Source organism: Macrobrachium nipponense, chromosome 24 (assembly GCF_015104395.2).
Source record: "Macrobrachium nipponense isolate FS-2020 chromosome 24, ASM1510439v2, whole genome shotgun sequence".
NCBI lineage: Eukaryota > Metazoa > Arthropoda > Malacostraca > Decapoda > Palaemonidae > Macrobrachium > Macrobrachium nipponense.
The window spans coordinates 7,526,135-7,539,933 of record NC_061091.1 but is presented as its reverse complement, the minus strand read 5'-3'; the positions used below and the strand labels follow the sequence as shown (position 1 = coordinate 7,539,933).

Genomic DNA, 13,799 nt, shown 5'->3' with positions numbered 1-13,799 from the left:
CAAGGTTAACAAACCTTCCAAATGAAAGCTCGGTTCTTCATGCACCAGTGGGAGCCAGGCTGGCTCTGTTTTGGGAGGAAAGGGAAAACAGAGGAGCAGAAGCCTGGGTAGTGCAAGTACTCAAGTTCGGCTATCGTATTCCTCTCGTTTCACCTCCCTCGCTCTCACCTGTGCCAATTCCATTCCAGGCATACTCTCCGGGCTCAGACAAATTTCTGGCGCTAGCCGCAGAAGTGGAAGCGCTTGTTCTCAAAGAAGCGATAGAACAGATAGAAGGGATTTTCCTCCAGGCTTTTACAATCGCCTTTTTGTAGTTCCCAAGTCATCAGGGGGCTGGAGGCCGGTTTTGGATGTGAGCGCCCTGAATTGCATGTCCAGAAAACAAAATTTCATATGGAGACCACTCTGTCGGTTCTGGAGTCCATCAGACAGGGGGATTGGATGGTCTCTCTGGACATGCAAGACGCTTATTTTCACATTCCGATACATCGCGAATCTCGGAAGTACCTGAGGTTCATGTTCGAAGGCAAGGTGTTTCAGTTTCGGGCGCTTTGCTTCGGACTAGCGACCGCTCCTCAAGTTTTCACCAGGGTTCTATCCCCGATAGGAAGCTGGCTACACCATATTAGAGTAAGAATCTCCCTCTATCTGGACGATTGGCTTCTCCGGTCGGAATCAGAGAGTCGGTGCATGAAGGACCTTGGAACAACTCTGGATCTTGCCAGAAAGTTAGGAATTCTGGTCAACAAACAGAAGTCCCAGTTGGTTCCATCTCAGAGCATCCTTTATTTGGGGATGATTCTGAATGCTCAAGTTTTTCGGGCTTTTCTGTCCCGAAGAGGGTTCAAGGCTGTCTGGAGACAGTTCAGGAGTTCTTGACAAAAAGGTAAGTTCTGCCAATCAGTGGATGAGGCTCCTGGGCAAATTGACGTCAGTGGAGAAATTTGTGACGTTGGGAAGACTGCAACATGAGACCTCTGCAGTTTTTCCTGAGAGCCTCTTGGTGCAGGAAGACACAACCAGACTCGATTACCTTTCCTGTCACAGATCAAATAAAAGAGGACCTAAGGTGGTGGCTCTCTCGAGCAAGGTTGGAAGAAGGGTTAGATTTACGACCCATCCTCCCGAACCTACAGTTCTTTTCCGACGCATCGGACACAGGTTGGGGAGCCCTACTGGGAAATCAACGGACTTCAGGAGCTTGGTCGGAGAAGGAGAAGAAGTTCCACATAAATGTAAAGGAACTGTTAGCAATTTTCTTAGGGCTCAGACAGTTTCGGAGCTTAGTAGAAGGCCGAGTAGTGGCAGTGCATTCCGACAACTCCACGGCTCTCTCGTACGTGCGGAAACAGGGGGGGACTCAGTCTTTCTCTCTGTACGAAGTAGCCAAGGATCTCCTCCTGTGGTCAACGAAGCGAAGGTTCAGCTAGTCCCGAGATTTGTTCCGGGAAAGATGAACGTCCTGGCGGACGAGTTAAGTCGTCAACAGCAAGTGTTACCTCTGGAGTGGACTTTGGACAACAAGATTTGTCAGAAACTTTGGCGCCTTTGGGGACGACCGTCAATAGACCTGTTCGCGACATCGAGGAACAAAACCGTTCTTCCTCTCTTTTGTTCTCCAGTCCCAGATCCTCTAGCTTGGTCGGTGGACGCAATGCTGTTGGATTGGTCGGGTCTGGAAGCTTATGCATTCCCTCCGTTCGGTCTAATAAGAGAGGTGCTGAACAAGTTCATGTCGCACAGCAATGTAACGCTAACGTTAATCGCTCCCTTTTGGCCCAGGAAAGAGTGGTTCCCGGACCTTCTCCAGTTGTTAGTAGACTTCCCCAGACTTCTTCCTCCAGAGAAGTGGCTTCTCAAACAACCTCACTTCAAGAGGTTCCACCAAAACTTGTCCGCTCTAGCTCTGACAGGGTTCAGACTGTCCGGAATCTTGTCAGAGCGAAAGGATTTTCAAGAAGAGCTGCAGAAGCTATCGCTCGTTGTAGGAGAGAGTCTTCTAACAAACTCTATCAAGGGAAGTGGAGAATCTTCAGAGAGTGGTGTAGAAGTGCTAAAGTCTCTACTTGCTGCACCTCTTTAACAGAAATAGCAGATTTTCTTCTATTTCTTAGGAACTCTAAGAAACTGGCTCCTTCGACGATCAGAGGATATAGAGCCATGCTCTCTTCGGTTTTTCGACATCGAGGTTTGGATATTTCCTCCAATTCAGTCTGTCGGACCTCATTAGGTCTTTCGAAACCACTAAGCTCCCGCAAGATACAGTGGCTTGGAACTTAGATGTGGTGCTTAATTCCTCATGGGGCGCCCACCGTTTGAGCCTTTGAAGTCGGCTTCACTCAGGAACTTGACTAAGAAGGCACTCTTTCTTATTGCACTAGCTTCTGCTAAGCGTGTCAGCGAATTGCACGCTATAGACAAAAGAGTCGGTTTCTCTCAAGGCAATGCTGTATTTTCGGTATCTTTGACCTTTCTAGCCAAAAATGAGAATCCTTCTAATCCTTGGCCGAGGAGTTTTGTGGTAAGGAACTTATCTGATTTGGTTGGACATGAGGAGGAAGAAAGGCTCTTATGTCCAGTCAGGGCTATTAAGCAGTATCTGTTTGCCACTAAGGGTATCAGAGGACAATCTTCTAAGCTCTGGACCTTGGTTCAAAATCCCTCTCGTCCTCTTTCTAAGAATGCTATATCGTTCTTTATTAGAGAGCTTATCAGGGAAGCTCACTCGCAGTCCGAGAACGACAATCTTTCCGTTCTGAGAGTTAAAGCTCACGAGGTTAGAGCAGTGGCAACTTCTTAGCATTCAGAAAGAATTTATCTTTAGCTTCGATTCTTCAGAGCACGTTCTGGAGATCGAATTCGGTTTTTGGCGAGTCATTATCTCGAAGAGATAGAAACGGTTTTCGAGAATTGTAAAACGTTAGGTCCGGTGGCGGTTTCTGGCATGGTGTTGGGAGAAACGGCACAGGGGTCGTCACCTCTATGCTAACTTTTCACCTTGAATAGGTTGTCGAGTTCAAGGGAAGCTGGGGGTACTGAGTACCTGGGATACTCACCAGTCTGTTAGGTCAGATTTTACAATGGTTGGGTATATATGTTTTTAAATCTGGTGTTGGTGACAAATGTTTTGTATGATTGAATTTCTGGTCTTAGCCCAGGGCAAGGGCAATCTTTGTTGTTACTATCCTCCGTCAGTCAGCCTTGACTCGCTTGAACTACGGAAGGATTCCACTCCTGTAGAGGCTAACTTTGGTCAAATTCCAATTCCTCTACAATAGTAAGAAGAGCACCGACCAGAGGCAGTAACAGTCTGCTGTAGCTCTCTTACAAGGTAAGGTACAACAGACACCTTGAGTGTTTACTGGTATTGCAATAAATGTAACCATTTAAAAATACTAGTGGTCCACTGAATCCCACCTTCCCATAAATGTGTAATCAGCTCTATAATTGTTCGGTAAGACACTACAATAAAAATGAAATTTTCATTATTAAAATGAAGTTTTATTGTATACTTACCGAACAATTATGATTATACCCACCCTCCTCCCCTTAGGTGGACGGACGGGCAGAAAGAATTGGATTCACCTGGGCAGTTGTACCTGGTTCTCCCGCGAGTGGAGGGAGATGACGTCATCACCACCAGTGTTGGCGACGCCGACGCGCTAAATTTGAATTTAGTATCCTGCCGCTCGTGGAAATCACGGCTCTATAATTGTTCGGTAAGTATACAATAAAACTTCATTTTAATAATGAAAATTTCATATCTTGCAAAAAAATGACTTTTAGAAAAAAAAAACTCCATTCGATTGGAGGTCTACATCAGGTCTAGATATGGTAGTAATCCCAGGTCTTAATATTAAATATCAAGGGAGGAGATAGAATTTGAAAAACGGTTATTTTCGGGATAAATCGCCCTGGCGTCACAAAACCGAAGGTCAGAGGCGAAAATCATATGCGGTTTGGAGATGTCCCAAGTCACCTTATTAAGTGGTATGAATATCAAAGTCCTGTCCTTAAAAAAGGGCATTAGCCGGCCGGCCCCCTTAAAGCTTTTTCATATTCATGCTGAAATCCTTTACCATATCAGTGCTTCTCCTGTTTAGTCTCCCTAGACTTTACAGTTGTTGGGGTTACAAGCTTGGATGGGAATTTCATAAAACTGCTCTCTGCATCTGGTTGCACTGGTGTACATACATTGTGCATTAGCAGTACTGCTTTTGGTAGAACTGGTTTCCATGTGGCTACTTTCTCAGTGCCGTTCCTGAGCATGCCCGTTCCTGTTACCTCAGATGCTCCAGGGCTTTATTCATTTTCCATGATATTTGGATTTCATGCTACTTCCATATCTACGCTTTTCTGACCAGTCGTTCTTTATTCCCTTCAATTCATATGTCCAAACCATATAAATTTTTGAGGTATTAAATTTTTCTAACCTTTTGATACTACCTATCCATCTGTTCCATATTTGTAGCACGTATGACCTTCCTACTGTAATCAAACTAAGAATTTTGGTATCCTATGGTAAAACCTTTTCAAAATATTCATTTTCCTTGTTAATGGATCTGTTAACACGATGGCCGACTTGCCATTTCCAGGGTCTTCAGGGAAGAAAGCAAAGTTCTGAAGGTTATTGGCAGTGGGAGAGAGGATACTGACCTTTTTATTTTAGCAGTCTGCAAACATGTGAGCTAATTTTGCAGAAAGACACAACATTTTACTTTCAAACAAATTTTTCTTGGTTTTCCTTACGCTTTGGGATGTGTAAGGAGGAACAAGAATGGATCTAAACCATAGCACCTTTGGTTGCATTGAGTCAACACATACGAATCCTTTACTGAGCAAAGCTACATGGAAATCCCCTTACAAAATTGTGAAGCTACATTTTAAAGACATGACACAAATATATGAACAAAAATATAGAACTTCATTCAAGACATAACACAAATATATGAACAAAAATATATGAACTTACATTCTGTTGGCCCAAAGGTGGCAGTAGTTCAACATTTGCCAGACTTCTCATCCTCATAAAGTATTCCATGCCTTCCAGGCATAGACATGTAGGGTAGTTGCAACTATGCCTACTCCTGCAAGCCTTGAGATTACTGTTGCACTTGTTGATCTTTTAACCAACATTACTCATTGATCCATCACCTCTGGGAACTCGTTAATTGCTTAGTGATTTCTGGCCATGTCCATCCGACCTAAGTAGCTACTCAGGCTAATGTAATGTAATGGTTTGTTATGTGATTTTTAAAAATAAGCTTATTTATATACAAAGAATTGCCATCTTCCATAAGATTATTTATATACAAAAAATGACCATCTTCCATAAGATTATTTATATACAAAAAATGGCCATCTTCCATATGATTATTTATATACAAAAATGGCCATCTTCCATAAGATTATTTATATACAAAAAATGGCCATCTTCCATAAGATTATTTATATACAAAAAATGGCCATCTTCCATAAGATTATTTATATACAAAAAATGGCCATCTTCCATATGATTATTTATACTATACAAAAAATGGCCATCTTCCATATGATTATTTATATACAAAAAATGGCCATCTTCCATAAGATTATTTATATACAAAAAATGGCCATCTTCCATAAGATTATTTATATACAAAAAATGGCCATCTTCCATAAGATTATTTATATAAAAAAATGGCCATCTTCTATAAGATTATTTATATACAAAAAATGGCCATCTTCCATATGATTATTTATACTAAACAAAAAATGGCCATCTTCCATAAGATTATTTATATAAAAAAAAAATGGCCATCTTCCATAAGATTATTTATATACAAAAAATGGCCATCTGCCATAAGATTATTTATATACAAAAAATGGCCATCTTCCATATGATTATTTATATACAAAAAATGGCCATCTTCCATAAGATTATTTATATACAAAAAATGGCCATCTTCCATAAGATTATTTATATACAAAAAATGGCCATCTTCCTAATGCCTCCAGGCTGGGGTTGGTTCAGGATTCAGGATCCCAAATGCATAATTAATTGTGAAATGAGGACTCCATCTCTCCTGGGATGCATATGGAGACTATGATACTGCTACTGTACAACATTTATGTCAGTATTATAGTTTTGTCACTCTTGAATTAATTGGTTGGAGGAGCTATTTTTAAGTAGAATTGTAGGTCATTTGAATGTTACTGCAGTGATTTATAATACTTAATAAAGTTAGGAAATTATAGCTTTGGTTAATGAGTGAAAGTTTCAGTATCATGGCCAAGCAACTTACTGAACATTAATACATTTGGATTCTCAACAAACTTATTGGCCATGGCTATAGTTAACTAAGATTATGTAGTATCAGTCTTGTCATTTGTTTTCCTTTAAGCAGTATTGTGTGGCCTTAAAATTTTATCCCTCAAACATGATTGCATCACATACTTATATGTATAGGGTGAGTTGCATTGTCATGAGATTACACTAGGTTATACTGCCACTCGGTTTCATTTTTTGTAAATTACACTAGGCTGGGCTTACTTTGCCAATCACATTTGGGAGATTACATTGAATATACAAATTACAGTACGTACATCTAAGTTTGCCTTTGATTAAATTGTCACGGTAAGTCGCTTGGTGCAATAGTATACGTATATGGTAATTGTGTTTGTATCACACTCTGAGCCCTTGAAACTAGACTACCTGCGAATGGTTTGAACTTTTTGAGGTGATACCAGGTGAAGTTCATTATGTTATTAGTGTTTTTTAAAATCTTATACTTATACTGCATTACTATTATGTACTCCAACAGTGGCTAAGTGGGGGCGATATGTCGGCTGGGTTACCAGCTGTCGATAACTATGGGGGTGAAGGGAGCCCACCTACCTCTGACCATCCTCAATCTCAGCAGATGGTGAGTGTTGATCTTAGAAATTCATTTACAGAAAATGATGCCACGAGTTTGATTTTGGGTAATTGCAAACTTTTTTCTGGAATAACCGAACTGGATTCAACTCTTCTGAAAAATAGTAGAGGAATTTGTTTCTGGAATAACCGTAACTGGATTCAACTCTTCTGAAAAGTAGTAGATGAATTTGTTTCTGGAATAACCGTAACTGGATTCAACTCGTGTGAAAAATAGTAAAGGAATTTTTGCATCTTTATGAAAAATTGTGGTCTGAGGATCAGCCTATATCTCCCAAACTTTGTCTTTTTGGGTTATTGTTCTCATGGTATCAAGAGATTCAAGCTTTACTAATTCATTAAGTTTTTTTTTTTACATTCTAATACTCCCCTTGTAATTATCTAGTTCAGTACTTTTCTTTATGTTAATTGCTAAGATCTGTAAATCAGTGGTCGTAGTCCCATTTTTGTGGTCTTTGGAGAGAAGAATTGTACCTTGACTAAGTCAGTATTATCAAATTTTAGGTACCGAATGCTGTCTGTTAAAATAGAAAACATTACTATGATAATCTCCCTGCAAGAATCTGACTTAGATTGTTTGAAATGGGTGTGGATTAACAGTGTGCAATTAAGACAAGCTGAGATTTGTTGCTTATCAGTGGTGTGAATGACCTACATCATTATTAACAGTCATTGTGTGCTGTTGTATCTTAGGGGTGTATTGCTTAATGTTCACCCTGTTTAGCATCACTTGCATCTTTACATATATTTGTTAATGTGAGACATCTTATGCAGCCCTTGTTATTGTGCTGTGCATATTCATCAGTGTTTTGCCTGAATGTCTACATTTTAAACTGGAAATTCATGCTATATATCACACGTCATCAGGGATTCCCGTCTTAAATGTTCATCCTTACGGGGGTAGTGCTGTCAGTGGACCTTATGCAGTGCACTGTAGGTAATGAAGGTTCTTTGCAGCGTGCCTTCACCCTTAGCTGCAACCACTTTCGTTCCTTATACTATACCTCCTTCCATATTCCCTGTCTTTATCTTACTTTCCACCCTCTCATAATACTTGATTCATAGTGCAAATGTGAGGACAAACCTGTCGTGTTTTTAATCAAAATACTGCTTCTAACCATCCCTGGATATATCTTTATGCCTAAGGAAAAGTGGGGCTCTTGTCAAAGGCAGTTCCTCAAAAGACTTAGTGGTTGCATATTTTGATAAATGAACATTATGTTCAATTTGTAATATTTCAGAATCCTACCTTTGCTTGCACTGTATTTATCTGTGTAGGTGAGGTAGGGGATATCAAACCCCATGGCAGTTTTTCGAGAAATAAAGAAGCAAAAATTTCTGTTATGTATCTTCAATTGAAAGCAGTTCAGGGCAAAATAATACAATATGTTGTTGGCATCATTTTTTGTAATGCTATTTATTTTTTAGAAAGTATTTTGTTGCCTGTGTCTTCCGTGTTTTTGAGTCAGTTCTTTTCATTAAAGTAATAAATTGACCATGGCATTTTCCTTTATAAGCCAAAGTACCAATAGGGTAGTATATGAAACTATAACCACTACTGAAGACACAGACCATTCACATAGTAAGCAAAGAATTAGCCACATTCATAGAGTTATATACCCCAATTGAACTGTGATTATTTTTTCTCAATAAAGTATTACTGTATTTTCATGAATAAATCCTCAGGGACACAACTAGGGAAGGTAACAGCATCAACATCATTGGGAAGTACATATGGTGATGGTTATTCATAGCAGAGCATCTTGGTTTTCTTAAAGATTTGATGGCGCCATTATTATTATCGATTTATTTCTAGGCCAAAATGTTGATAGATTGGAGAGGTGCAGATTCTAAATTCTCGGGCATTATGGGATGAAGAAAGTGTGAGAGGCATATTAGAATAAAGTTATGCTCTAGGATTAAAATCAACCATGTATTTTTCTGTCTAGCTGAAGGATTCCATCCAGATGTAGGTTATTAGGATCATACAAAATTCAGAATAGAATTTAATTCAAAAAGACACTATGTGAAGAGAAGAATGGGAAGGACAAGACGAGACTTGGAGGTTAGAGAAGAGGGTGATGAAGAGGAAAAAAGTGTAAATGAGAGAAAAGATTCCTGTGACTGCTAGATAGGGAGAGGGACACTTGTAGCAATGTAACTAATATCAACAATATACACAGCCACAAAATTTTAAAGTATTATAAGCATTCATACAAAAGTTATAGGACTCTGTGTGTTAATTCTTTTGTTTGTTCCAAGGGTTTCTTGACATTTGGTGAGTATTCCTTGAGAGACACATCTGAATGTATGGAGGGTCCTTGAGATTGGAGGTGAGGTTTTCTCAGCAGTTTTTCTTTGCCTTCACATGTGGTATTTCATTTATGGGTTTTATAGCTTTGAATCATTTAACCTTTGTTGTTGTGTGAGACTTTGAGGATTTGTTCTTCCAATTTTATTAATCTCACAAGTGAGATTTATGTAACTTTAATGTGGCTATTCCATGTTTAAATTTTGTCTTTATACTTGTGTACTGTACTAGCTTATTGGCAGAAAGTATTTATATTGATGTATTGTTTTTTTGTATTGCAATTGTTCTGCTAGTTACCTATGGTTAAAAATCACTTAATGCATATGAATTGATATTTAGGTAAATCAAAGCTACTGGGAAATAATAGACTGTGTATTTGCAATAAGTACAGAATTTATTGAAAAACCTGTAATGATACAGATGTGTAATTGTGATTGACAGATCCATAGAGATTTGTGCAAATGAATAAAAAAAAAAAGCCCTGTTCATACTACAGTATAAACCACTGTTTTACAGTGCTTATTTTGCCAGTCTTAGCAGCTGAACCAAGTTTTGAATTACAAGCTAAAAGGTTAACTAGGAGAATGACCTATTCCTCAGTGAAGGTTATCCCTTCTCTGTCTTGCTAGCTCCCTCCAATTCTTTGCCTGGTTTAGGGCTAGACAGATGTGTCTTCTCTCTATACTTTTAATCTTTACTCCTTTTAGTCCTTTCCCTGATGTTTAACCATATACACATGTAATTTCAGTATTTGGGTTACCATTTGATCGTTAGTCTTGTATTTCTATGACTTTTCTGGTTTTGTGTTATGTCTGAACAGCAGGTATTGCCTAACAATAAGTACCACAAATGCTTTCTTGATAGTGAATGTGTGTTTTTGCAAAATTTGTAATTCTCCTTCTTTATGCACATTGATGGGTAGGTAATAGCAAAGGCTCCCAAGGTCACTGTATGTCCATTTCTTGTATGTACTTGATCCCTACAGTCCGGGCTGATACCTATACAGTAATGCATTCACTCATGACTGGGCTAAATTTAAGGATGGCCAATTTAAAAGAAAAAGTAAAAAAAAACTTCAATGGAAAGAGGAAGATATGTATATTCACATGGTATAAAAAAAAATAAAAAAAAATTCTGTGCCACATTGGACCCTTGTCACATAAAACTTTCCAGAGACATTTGTTTCTTGTGTTTCTTTAAAATTTGTCTAAAGTGAAACAAGGCTTGTCATTAAGCATGTTGGAGACACAGATTACAACATCTTTGTTGTGATGATAATTCTCCATAAAATTTACATTACTCCACTTTGCAAACATGTCCTTAACAATTGAAATAGGCACATTATGTATGACCTTTCACTTCTGAATTTATCAAACCAGCCTCTGCTGAGCTTTAAATTCACTAACAGGAGCACCTGTTGTAGGATTTTTATTATTGAGATCAGCATGCAACGTCCTCCAACACTTTGCAACGAGTTCTTTCTTAAATTCTATAGTGTTTCTTGCTTTTCTTCTTCTTCTACAGAAGGGCTGTCACTTGGAACTTTGGTCCTATGATGGCTTACTTAGCAGTTGCACTCTAATAAAAAACAGAAAAACAATTGACACTAAAGCATAATGGGTCACGAGAGAACATGGGATGCTTTGTTCGGCCACTCATTACTGGCCTAGTCACAAGGTAGGCCCTGGAAGGAATATTTCCGGGTGTATGAATTCCGAGGAAATGTATGAAGCTAGAGTCAAAATTTTGTTGGAAAAAGTTGTCAAAAGCCAAATCATACGAAATCCGAGGTTTGACTGTTTAGGGATGAGAGATAGACACCTAAAACCATCATTGTCTCTGCCTGGTGTCACCTTGGTGCAGATACCAGTAAGAGAGAGTGCAAGGATATCTTTCTAGCTCTGGTTTGAGGTTGATGATCAGTAGCTCAACTTGTTTGGGCTTTTAAGAGATGGCAATAGCTTAGCGCCTCAGCGGTGTGGTTGGTATGGTGTTAACGTCCCACCTCGGTGGTCGCGGGTTCAATTCTCGGCTATTCCATTGAGGAGTGAGAGAAGTGAATTTCTGGTGATAGAAGTTCACTCTCGACGTGGTTCGGAAGTCACGTTAAGCCGTTGGTCCCGTTGCTGAATAACCACTGGTTCCATGCAACGTAAAAGCACCATACAAACAAACAAGCAAACAAATGGTAATAGCTTAAAGTATCAGCTACAAATGCTCTGTTATGGATAGAGCAGCAATATTCTTTGAGTTGAACATTTGGAGCTTTGAATATTAGAAAAACAATGGTGGAAATGTATTTACTTTTATTTCTCCAGTCATGGTGTTCCTGTTACTGCTTTGCTAGCAGTTTACGTCTAGGTCCTCAGACTCAAGAGTGCGTTAATACTTGAGAATATCTTATATCACAAGCTTCCAGTGTAGAGGATGGGATCAAGGCAAAAGCCAAACAGTTGTTAATTTTACTGATGTTAGGGTAGACTCCTGTGAGTATATGCATTACAGGTACAAGCTAACGTGGAGTCTTGGCAAACTGGATTTCTCCTCCTGGTATTTGGGTGGCCTAATCTCATTCTGTTGACCACTACTATCACCTAAATTGTAATTCAGGATATGGTCTAATTCTGTAGATCAGGCAAAGTAGGCATTGGAAAACATTGGTTCAAATTTATACATTATTAAGATTAATATATTCAAGATTTTTGCACCTCTAGTGAAGGGCATTCATAATTTATGACCTGTTTAGCAGTTATTCAAGCAACTTTGTAAATGAACTGTAAACAGTAAGTTGATGTATGGGTTATAAAGCAATGAAGAAAATGTAAGTAAATGTGTGGTGATTATTTCCATATTTTCTAAAAGCCACATACAACTGCCAGACAAATCAATCCCATTTCACAATTTTAGAAATTGAAGTAATGAACATTTTTCTATAATTTTGAGTTTTGTAAGCAGTTGTGTATTAAGTATGATTGCTATGGCTATGTTGATAAAACTAAAGATTAAATGAAAGAGAATGTGCATTTCGAGAGTAAAATTGTCATTAAGTGATTTTAATGATGGTAGTAGAGTTAATTTTGAACTCTTCTGCAAAGGTAAGTCAATAACAAGCAGAACTTTGCTTTAATTTTGAGATTGTCTTTCTGCCTCATGTTTAAAGTGCATTGGAAGGAGTATTTCATCACAAGGAATTTTTAATAAACAGGTCTTTTATTGACAATGAATTTTTTGGGTTAGTGAAATGAAATATTAAATAACGTAGCCCAATTGGTTGAATATACATGTGAGGCCAATTGGTGATATATACATATGTCGTGGTGGTAAAGTTAGTAGTAGTGCTTGAGAAAGTTCTAAAAAGTAGTCGAGTGAATACATCTTATCAGTTCAACATTCGAGAAAATTTATTCTTATAATGTTATATATGTTGCTGAATATGTACTTGTGTCCTCTTCTATATGTTCATTCTATCACATCAACACGTTTGTGTTGTTCCTCACTATGCTACTCTGTGTTAGCAAAAGGAAAATTGTTGGGTGCCAGTTATCTCATTGGTTTGGTTTCTTCACTTTGTTACCTGTGGTCTCACCAGGAATTGCATCTTGAGGGCAATAAGAATCTTCTGTATTATGGGGTTCTGTGAGACTTCTGAAAATATTGAATAAAAAGTAAGGGGGTCTATTCTGAAGCTTTTTTTTATTTTACTTGGGTCAATTTGGAATCGTGTGTGGGTAGCCATATCCTATAGCACACTAGCATTCAAGCTCAGCTTTCCTGACACAGCACTGAGAATATCTTGTGCTATGAGCCAGGAAGAAACTCAATTGTTCTTCTGGTGTGGTCAGACTCACCTGTGTGCTAGATGCTTTGTTCTTTCAGTTAGGGCTCAACATTGATGATTATTGACCATGACATGAGTAACAGATGTAGTGATTGTATTGTTAATAATGCATATCAGTTGCTACAGCAGCGTTTGAGTTTCAAAAATTGAAGCTGATGATTTTATGTTAATTTGTTGTACTGCAGGCAAAAATAGCTTTGGTACTAGTGAAGCTCCAGGTATTTTGACATAGCAAAATATTTTTTTACATTTTAATACAAAGTTCAGCTATTGCATAGTGAATGCAGAATATGTTTTTATCTTAACAACATGAATAAATCTTGCTCTGGTAGCTAAAGGTAACACTCCTGGTGTTATTGTATGATTTGCTTGTAATGCAAATTATGTAGTTGCTGAGGTGTAAATTGCCTTTATAATTTTTTCGGTGTATTGTCTGGGCAAAGTTTTTGGTGGTTCATAAACTAATAGTTTTTTGTACTGGTAATAATCTGAATAAAGGTGACCTTTAATGAATGCATAACTGGAAGAGACTTTGGATTTGTATTAAGCACATTTGCTCGTACCAGTTTGTCTTTAAAATGAGAAATGTTGATCAATACTGTTCTGATATTTGTAACAAGAGGTAATAAACTTATTTAATGTGTAAGTATTTTATGTTATTTTAATCCCTTTCACTTTCATGATTCATAAATCTCTTATGGGGGCTGTTATCATTGCCTTTTAGTTCAGAAGTT

General features: G+C 38.2%; 1 protein-coding gene across 23 annotated transcripts in view; it reads left to right on the top strand.

Moving 5' to 3' along the window:
- The window catches only part of LOC135205404 (zinc finger and BTB domain-containing protein 7B-like), a 202,942-nt gene that overhangs the window by 15,142 nt on the left and 174,001 nt on the right, over positions 1-13,799 (top strand). For 22 of the 23 annotated variants that reach the window (XR_010312528.1, XM_064235917.1, XM_064235921.1 and 19 more), the window contains exon 4: positions 6,804-6,905. Coding sequence is in view for 22 of the 23 variants with exons in the window: in XM_064235917.1 (XP_064091987.1) it covers positions 6,804-6,905 (102 nt within the window). In the remaining variant the exon portion in view is untranslated. Of the gene's footprint in view, positions 1-6,803; positions 6,906-9,178; positions 13,708-13,799 lie in introns of those variants that run through there. The other variant, XM_064235932.1, reaches the window with a different exon arrangement.